The 9,168-nt window shown below is 40.2% G+C and overlaps 1 protein-coding gene across 3 annotated transcripts; it reads right to left on the reverse strand.

The window, feature by feature from the left end:
- Positions 1 to 110: 110 nt before the first annotated feature.
- On the reverse strand, positions 111 to 9,093 carry kif22 (kinesin family member 22). 3 transcript variants are annotated; one of them, XM_034194468.1, is made up of 13 exons: positions 8,946 to 9,093; positions 8,579 to 8,768; positions 8,377 to 8,504; positions 5,323 to 5,468; positions 4,472 to 4,681; positions 3,660 to 4,050; positions 3,233 to 3,353; positions 2,778 to 2,898; positions 2,062 to 2,242; positions 1,573 to 1,652; positions 1,094 to 1,294; positions 919 to 978; positions 111 to 256 (listed from the first exon to the last, which is right to left on the reverse strand). In XM_034194468.1, the coding sequence occupies exons 2-13, from the start codon at positions 8,764 to 8,766 to the stop codon at positions 227 to 229; spliced, it is 1,857 nt and encodes a 618-aa protein (XP_034050359.1). In that variant the 5' UTR covers positions 8,767 to 8,768; positions 8,946 to 9,093; the 3' UTR covers positions 111 to 226. The 3 variants fall into 3 exon arrangements, with proteins under 3 accessions (XP_034050359.1, XP_034050356.1, XP_034050357.1); XM_034194465.1 differs by having other exon boundaries at positions 1,573 to 1,655; XM_034194466.1 differs by having other exon boundaries at positions 1,573 to 1,655; positions 8,579 to 8,786; positions 8,946 to 9,087.
- Between the last annotated feature and the right edge of the window lie 75 nt (positions 9,094 to 9,168).

The following is a 9,168-nucleotide window of genomic DNA, read 5'->3' on the forward strand; positions in this document are numbered from 1 at the left end:
CCTTATTTGTTAAGAACAAAAAAGAAACAAAGACAACCAATGGCACAAAAAGACGTTTAATTAAAAAAAAAAAAAAAAAACAGTGCGCCATCAAGTGGAGCACAGTGGTAATGATACAATGCAAAAATCCGTGCAGTTAAAAAAGCAAAAACAAAACTAGGATGCAAAGTATATAGTAACATGATCTTTAGTACAACTTGTATTTACAACAACAAAAAAAAGGCAGTCACTTCCCCACAACACTTAGGATGTTTGCCTGAAAGAAGAAAATAGAACAACATTAGCATTCAGCTAGCAGCAAATAAGACCATTTAATTATAGTTTAAAGGGGAAGCAGAAATATGTTTAAGCTTTAATGCCAAACCTATTTAAAGTCTTGTGCCTGCAGAAACTCTCCTGCTATAAGCAACATTTAAGCCTGAATGCATTAGTTTTACACTATCACAACATGCAAGACCAAATCTGGACTCCTGCTCTAAAACTTTTATCCATTGCAGATTTGACTCTGATTAAATACCCATCACACACTGCTACGTTATCACCATGTCCCACACCGCACACCTTATACAAAGGTTCACTTCAAAGCATGCAGCATACAAGTCTGTTTAAATAGAGAATGACATGTTTAGGAGGAGAGCAGTGTTTTCCTGAATGTTGTTGAACATGCTGACAAGAAAACTTGCAGAATGAATGAAAGAGCACAGCGCAGTATTGCTTAGGACAGGATGGACATTGTGAGAATGTATTAAGCACATAATGCTACCTGATGAAATTAGTAGGCACATGTGAGAACATGGCAGGGACGTAACCCGGATAAAGTATGGACTTGAAAACCGCTAACCCCCCCCCCCCCCCCCCCCCCCCCCATGTTGCTGGAAAGCTTTAGCACTCTAATGCCGTTTAATAATGGTTCTTCACCTTCATGAAGGAGGAAAACCTCTTTTGTGTCATGCCTTCAACTTGTACCAGATCCTCCACCTACAGAATAAAGTTCCACATATCAGTTCATGTGAAGCATTAAAATAAACTACATGTCAAACTGGATGTTTTAAAACAGGCAGGTGGCCGGTGAGTAGTACATTACTCCACCAACCTTTGAGAAGTGGCCGTGGATCTCCCTCCAGCCCAGAATCAGCTTGGCCTTTTTGTCGCCTATCTGCTGCAGACCTTTCAGTTCTTTGAGAGACCCAGTGTTGAGAACCTGCAGGATCTTTTGCCTGGACTCCTCCAGAAGAGATTCATCAAGCTGGGATTCCCAGCCATTTTCAATTCTGTTCTCTTTACCATCTGGAGGCTGGGAAAGAAAGTTTAGATCAGGAGGAGCTGCTTGAGATTACAAACTAACAATCAAGCAAAACATATGGGAATAAACTCCTGAAAGATGTAAAGTACACATTTAATTCATGAACATTAGCCAAATTTCTCTGGACATAAAATAAGGTAATACGCCATAAGGGACAGTCAGGATGTTTACATGCTGGAGACTAAAAATAGAGGCAATGCACTGCGTCAGCTTGTATCAGATGTTTGCAGACATGACAGGCGAAACACAGCCGAGGCTGTGATGCTGACCTCAACATGGTCCAAAACTTTCTTCTTCACACAGACAGGTTTTCTGACAACTGCAAGCTGTTGAAGGGGCTGGAGCTGAGCTACTAACCAGAGACAAAAACAAACCTTAAATTCTAGTAACAGAATAATGTTGGTAAATTAAAACTTCAAGTAATCACATATTTTAGCTGTTTATGTGAAATCACATGATCTCAGATTTTAATATGGATGTGACCTTATCCAAACATGACTTGTAATGTTATCTGGCTCTCGGTCTGAGGTGTACTGCTGAGAGATGTGAATATACGAGTAATCCCTCAGTCAGTCGCCGTGTTTAAAGGATCCCACACTGCAGCATTACTGCTCATCACCCATGATTCAGTATGACACAATCAGTAAGTGACTAACATACAGAGGGCATAAACAGTTACGTCAGGGATGCTCCTCTTAGTTTGAATACAGTGTAAGGATGTTGTGTTTTACTTTTGGTAAATCAGTTTTAGAACTGACCCTGGAGAGGTTGTACCACAGCCTGCTGCTTTGTGGTTTTTGCTGCACGGGAGTCTTTTCTTTGCAGAGGAGCCATGCTGGAATTCAAGAAACTGTCTTGATTAGTTCTTGAATTTTCTTCTGCCATCTGACTGAACAGCATGGCCTTGCTCTCAAACTCCCTTTGCTTCTCTTTCAGCTCCTGGGGGGGACAAAACCAGCAACTAGTCGAGATTAACAGCACCAGGAAATTAGAGACTGGTCAGAAGTAGATCAACAAAGCCTGCTGACTAGTTAGTTTAGATGTTCTCAACTAAGCAGTTAACATAACTGGCAGCCTTATGATAAAAGTCTCAATTTTAAAGGCCCAGTAAATATTTGTGAAGTAAAACTAAAAGACCCTCAAGTCGAGAGCAAGACATGTGGGGTGACTGATGTTTTAAGCCTGACTCAGAAGTAGGGCATGGTTCTCCAACTTTTCCATTCTGAGAAACCCCAATTTCAACAATGTGTGAATTTTTAGCTCACTGGGTGCAATGTTGAGAAGTGTTGGTTTCTCAAAATGCAAAAGATGGAAAACATCTCCACACTTTTCCCTGGGTCAAGGCTTAAAATTTCTTAATCGCCCTTCTTAAATATTGAGCAGCATTGATTCAGATTGATCTAATATATGGATTTAATGATTTTGCATCAGTTGGAAAAATAAAATAATGTCAATTTTAAGTACTTTTCCTCACCTGGATCTCCATGCGAGACCGGGCCACATCTTTCAGCATGGAAAGTCCGTCTTTGTTCTGGCAGCTCATTATTAGCTGCTCCAGAGCTATCAGCCTGTCCAGCACCGAGGGTTCTGACAGACTGAAGACACAAACAGAATAAGAAGGAAAAAAGTGGGTCACGAGCTGAGGGACAAGGGGCCCCAGCATGTACAGAGGCTTTGATGTGCACTCAGAAGTCAAAGGATCAAGCAGACAAACAGTGTCACAAAAGTCAGACACTAACAAACAGATGGCAAGAAGACACTGCTCATCATTCCCAAAGTGACCATTAGGCACAGCCACTGTAGCCAATGGGAGCGGTGGAGAGAAAGACTTATGTTCAGAACTGGAGATCAAATGTTTGTCCATTGCTTTGAGGCCATGACTTGTTTAAGCCGTCGTCATATTAATATATCTACATGCAGTTTATTAACCTTTGTAAATGTGCAGGTGGAGAAGGAGCACTCTGTTCAGGTTTTTCCTCATCTTTTGGCTTTTTCTTCTGGGGTTCAGCACCAGAAACTCCTGCTTCATCTGTGACTCTGGCCCGCTTCACTGGAGTCACAGGAAAAAATAAATAAAATTTAATAATAAAAAAAGGGCAAGTAACCATTTGGTATTCTGTGCACTCAAGCAAAAGTGCTTGTGACATTCTCTGGCGTAATCATTCAAGCATTTAGCAAAGTATCAATCTAAACTGCACTGCAGGATCAGCCATAAGAGGGGGAAGAGAAAATAAATAAATACTGCCACTTAGGAAAAGTATTACGAATTGGGGGGAAAAAAAACCCACACCTGACAAAGATGATACAGACATTTGCCCCCGACTACATGCCAATAAAATCCAGTTTTCTGACTTACCTTGCAGCACAGGCACAGTTTCACGTGTGAAGGGCTTATTCACAATAAGCTTGGATTTGGCAGCAAAATTGAGCGCACTGAAAGTGTCAAAGTAGTATATGTACTCTGGTGCAATATTGGTGATCATGACAGAGTGTGCCGAGCCACCCAGAGAGTCCTGCAGCAGTCTTGTGAGTTTGCTGTCCCTGTACGGCACACGGCCACCTGTACCAGAGTTGAGCGAGTCCACTACTTTGCTCAGGGTGAAGAGGGACAGGTTAATGGCACCGCTCTCCTTCAAACGGATTCCCCGGTTACCGGTGCGGCGGTTGTCTTCAGATCCCGCCAAATCAACCAAGTACAGTTTTCCTGTCTGTTGTCTGTGGGGCAGGGAGTGCTCTGTTCGCACCACCTATACCATGGGAAAGATGCCACAATAGAGGTTAGACTAATGGTAGATACCAGAGGACAAAACCAAGACACTGCAACACTAAATGAGATAAAGGGACATAAGGGAGACAGGAAGTCTCATACACAGCAAGAAACTAGCACCAAACTAAAATGCAAGCAAAGGAAAGTAGATACTACTTGTACCTCTTCCAGACTGCTCCCAGAAAGCCCAAAGCTTGCCAGTGGGAGTGTTGCAAGAGACTTTATTTCAGCACCCGCTACCAAATCCTGACCTACTGCACCAAGGCCATGACCTGTTTATGATGCTGATTCTTATCACCAAGAATAGCTAACCCACAAAAAAAAAAAAAAACCCTTCTGACACAGAAACCCACAGAACAAAAGAGCTGAGGTGACAGACAAAACCAGATGTGATGCATAACCTTGATGAGAAGGATAGCATGGCTGCGGCTAGAGCGCTGATTTAATTTGGTGGATGCAGTTGTGCGGTTGAGTGTTGCAGGGACAAAGTGTCTGTCGAATTCTGAGAAGGAGGAGATGGCTGTGTGGGTGAGGCCAGGGATAAAGATGTTTTTGTCTTTGTCCTCTCGGATTGGGAGATCTTGGGAAGTGGGCGATAAGAGATCTAGAACCTAAGAAAAAGTATCAGGGGCAGATGCAGCATCATTACTATTATAGTAAATAAAATATAACAGCAACAACCAAAGTGGTGGGATATAAACATACTGTATCAAGATCAATGAAAAGCATTAAAACAGTTCAGATTAGGGTGGATTCTGGAGCTCTCATATTTTCCATTTAAGATCTTCTGAACTGTGGTCACTGTAGAAAGAAATTACACAGTCTGTATTGTTTTTGTGCAGTAAGTAAACACTTTCAGATTAGTGGTACCATAAAACCCAAGTGAGACAATTTAAATAGAAATAAAAGCTTTAAAAAAAAAAAACATGGTTGGGGTTTCCAAAACTGCCAGACTACTACTACTACTCTCAAAACTACACTAACTTCCTATCTCTCATAATAATATGTAATTGAACTGTCTGCCAAGTATAAAAAGTTACACTATTTATGTACTATATATCTGACCAGGAAACATTTGTTGCTGAATATGCTTATACTGTTGTGATCAACTGACATTTTGATAATGTCAAATTATCCAGTGATATAAACACTAAAGCATTTATGAAATGCTTTATGGGTACTCCATTTCACTTCTTGCATTATTAATGATAAACACACAGATGTATAAATTATTATAGCAAGCCATTCATACCTTCTCGTTGTAAATCTCCAAATAAGACATGCCAGTGCTGTAGTCCCACCCATCATCCTTAGATTTGACTAGATTGAAGACCTCACGAACAGCTCTGGGAATCACACCTGGCTGCTCCGAACTGCCCAGCATCGTGTGGGTCTTACCTACAGCAGCATTTGGAAGGTTAGAAGGAAGGTTTATGAAGTTTCTTGAATATCTGACAGAAGTGTCTTTAGGTTCAACTTGTGGAAAAGATCAAAGGCCTCAAATAATACTAAAGACTTCTGAATTTAAAATCTTGATCAGTAAAAAGAAAGTGTTACAACAATTCAGACAAACTTAAATTCTCAATTAAAATAAAATCCTTTCACAATATTTCAGAAAGCCTAACAATAGTCTACAAAATACATCATTCTGTTGACAGAAAAGCCCTGATTAAGAGTTGCATATAATAGTTTGAATGAAAAAGAATCAGTTTGAGTTAACATTTTACAGCCCCCCCCACTGTGACCACACAGTTGTATACAGGCAGCAAGCAAGTGGAGGAATCTTCCATAGGTTCAGTTTGTGATAAAACAAACAAACAAACAACAACAACAACAACAAAAAAACCCACCGGAACTCATTTGCAACAAAGAAAACTGTCAGGATTGATGAGGCAAAGGCCAATACTTTCCTTCAAATAGTTTTAATTTCTTTTACCATTAAAAAAAAAATATATATTGTTTTACAGCTTGTGTTTGTAGAAATATTGTCTGATGGCAAACACTGATTTTGGTGATTACTCAGATGTGTCCTGTAGATAAGATTTTTTTTTTTTTTTTTTTTTAAACATGTCAGTGTGGTACAACTTTCACACACCATCTAAACAATGTCCACCACTCTGAAACATTCAGACAAGATTTGTGCTGCTTCACAATCATTTCTCCTACTTCCAGCCCACAGTGGAGAAAATTCTCAGCACATTCTCCTGCAGAGAGAATAAATGTCTACAACAATAAATTAATAAATTAACAGTGGTTTCATCAGTCAGACAGAACGTTGATCAGAACTGTAATATTGAGTTGTCTGCTCCTCGTGCACATTCTGCTGTGCTTGAGCAGTTTGAGCCCATTTCTTTTGCATCTCTTGCTGATGTTGTCAAACACATAAAGTCTACAAGTTGTCCTTTAGATGTTGTTCCAGCTAAGGTGCTGAAGGAGGTTTTTAATACTGTTGGAGCGGGTCTCCTAACTTTTATCAATGCTTGTCTTAGATCAGGGTCTGTTCCAGCTGCTTTTAAACATGCAGTGGTTCGACCTTTTCTTACAAAACCTCACCTGGACTCATCAGTTTTATCCAATTTTAGACCTGTGTCTCATCTGCCATTTCTGTCTAAGGTTTTAGAAAAGGTTGTATTTTTACAGTTACAATCATTTTTAGAAGACAGTCTCATCCTTGAAAAATTCCAATCTGGGTTTAGATCGTGACACAGCACTGAGTCAGCACTTTTAAAAGTTCATAATGACATTACTTTATCGGTGGATGCAGGGAATCCTGCTGTGCTGGTTCTGTTGGACCTCACAGCAGCCTTTGATACTGTGGATCACAGAGTAATTGTTTCCCGGTTAGAACATTTTATTGGAATTCATGGTACTGCACTTGAGTGGTTTAGATCATATTTGGCTGAAAGGAGCTTTTCTGTCATGATTGGGGACCTCTCCTCATCAGCTGCTCATCTGTCTTGTGGTGTGCCGCAGGGTTCTGTCCTTGGGCCGATTCCATTTTCTTTGTACATTCTGCCATTGGGGTCAATTATAACCCAGCACAATCTGTCCTTTCATTGTTATGCAGATGATCTGCAAATCTATTTGCCTGAGGACTAATGGGAGTGATGCTTTGTCATCATTATTTAATTGTATTCGCAATGTAAAGCAGTGACTGTCCCAAAACTTCCTTTACCTGAATGATGGTAAAACTGAGATCATGGAGTTTGAGCGCTCTGGCATACCAAATGTGGTAACACCAAATTTTGGTGCTTTGGCTAACTATGTAAAACCAGCTGTCAAGAATTTGGGAGTGATATTTGACAGCTGTTTGAGGTTTGATCAACAGATAAACTGTTGTCAAAACTAGTTTTTTCTAACTTCGCCTTTTGGCTAAAATAAAGCACTTTCTCAGTAGACGTGATCTTGAGACAGCCATTCATGCTTTCATCAGCTCCAGACCTGATTATTATAATGCAATTTATTCGGGCATTAATCACTCGTCTCTTCTCACGTCTCCAATTGGTGCAGAATGCTGCTGCTCGTCCTGTACTCACTCCACTGGCTTCCAGTTCGTTTTAGAATTGATTTTAAAATTTTAATATTTCTTTTTAAAGCTATTTATGGCCTTGCATCTCCCTACTTGTCTGAAATTTTAACTTTGCACACCTACAGTAGGACATTAAGGGCGTCTGGCCAGCTTTACTTAGATGTTCCAAGGTCAAGATACGACCTTATATAAACGCTGGGGTGATCATGCTTTTGCGGTAGCTGACCCCAGACTGTGGAACGAGCTACCTCCTGAGTTACATACTATTCCTGACCTATCACTTTTTAAATCTAAGTTAAAGACTTATTTAAACTGGCTTTTAACACTTAGTGGGGAGGTGACTTTTTTAATGTGCTGTTTTAAAATTTTATTCTATATGTGTTTTATTTTTGTGAATTTGTGTTTTTAATGTTAAGCACTTTGGACACCAGTCGGTGCTGTAAAGCGCTTTATAAATAAATGTTGACTGATTGAACAATAAATTGATGTTGAAATGGTTGTGTTTCATAGTGTTTGTTCCTGTTCTTTGGTCCAGGTTTTGTCTTTCATTGTGTTGATTCCTGTTTTTTGGGCCAATCTCCTGCCTGGTGGTGTATTTTAGTTATTTCAAATGTTTTAGGCTTGAGTGTGTTTGGTAGCCTGTTTTCCTTATTCTTTTATTTGTAAAATACTTAAACCTGTAACCTTGAAAACACTATACAAATCAAGCGCTCGTTATAGCGTAACTAATTTGCAGATTCAAACAAGTTAACAAGAGTTAATATTGCTGCGACGTACCAGCTCCTGTTGGCCCGTATGCAAACACACTGGCGTTTTGCCCCCTTAAAATGTGAGGCAGAATGGGTTTCACCGATGAGAGGAAAACCTCTTGCTGAGAAGTTTGTTCTCCGTGGAAAACATCAAAACTAAAACAAAGAGAACTAGTTTTTAGGTTCAGTTGCTGAAATTACACCATACAAGTAAGAGAAAAGAAACTTACTGGTATTTGACGGTTTCTGTAGCATTCCTCCAGTTGATTATCTCCAGGTTCTGGGAGTCCAGGCCTCGAACACACGGCCCTTCGCCTTTCTCATCCTGTTTGCCAATGTAGGGCCGCAGACGAACCGCTACTCGAACCCTGGACGTCTTCTTGCTTCCTCCATCTGCTGCCGTTACACGCTGAGCCATTTCTGGAGCTGGGAATGTACCTGAAGAAATTAATAGTTAAAATATATTTCACAAATTGGCAGTAAATGAGGAAACATAAGTGTTAATTCCACCAGCTAACAGCTAGCCTTATCTAACTATAGTTTCCCGCTCCAAATTTACGCACTGACAAAGTAAACAACTATTTTCTTAGAACTTACCAGAGCTTCCTCTAAACTCCCACTAAAGTCACTTTTGTCGTCTTAAACGCGGTGTTTTGCTGTCTGCTTCATTACAAAAACGACATTTAAACAACAGGCAGGAAGGAACCAGAGTTCTAACGAAACACTTTTCAAATGTTGAGCGCAGCGACCGGAAACCACAATTATCCAATCACGGCTCGTTCCAACACTAGCGCGTTTTACGTCATCATATGTTAAAAAT

This window comes from Thalassophryne amazonica, chromosome 18 (genome assembly GCF_902500255.1).
Source record: "Thalassophryne amazonica chromosome 18, fThaAma1.1, whole genome shotgun sequence".
Taxonomy (NCBI): Eukaryota; Metazoa; Chordata; class Actinopteri; order Batrachoidiformes; family Batrachoididae; genus Thalassophryne; species Thalassophryne amazonica.

Excerpts from the sequence above, each read along its gene's own strand:
- kif22 (XM_034194465.1), bottom strand. The coding sequence starts at position 8,766 with ATGGCTCAGCGTGTAACGGCAGCAGATGGAGGAAGCAAGAAGACGTCC. Across the intron at positions 3,354-3,659 it reads AACTGTGCCTGTGCTGCAAG|TGAAGCGGGCCAGAGTCACA; the intron begins GTAAGTCAGAAA and ends CTGTGACTCCAG. Across the intron at positions 1,295-1,572 it reads AAGTTTTGGACCATGTTGAG|CCTCCAGATGGTAAAGAGAA; the intron begins GTCAGCATCACA and ends TTTCTTTCCCAG.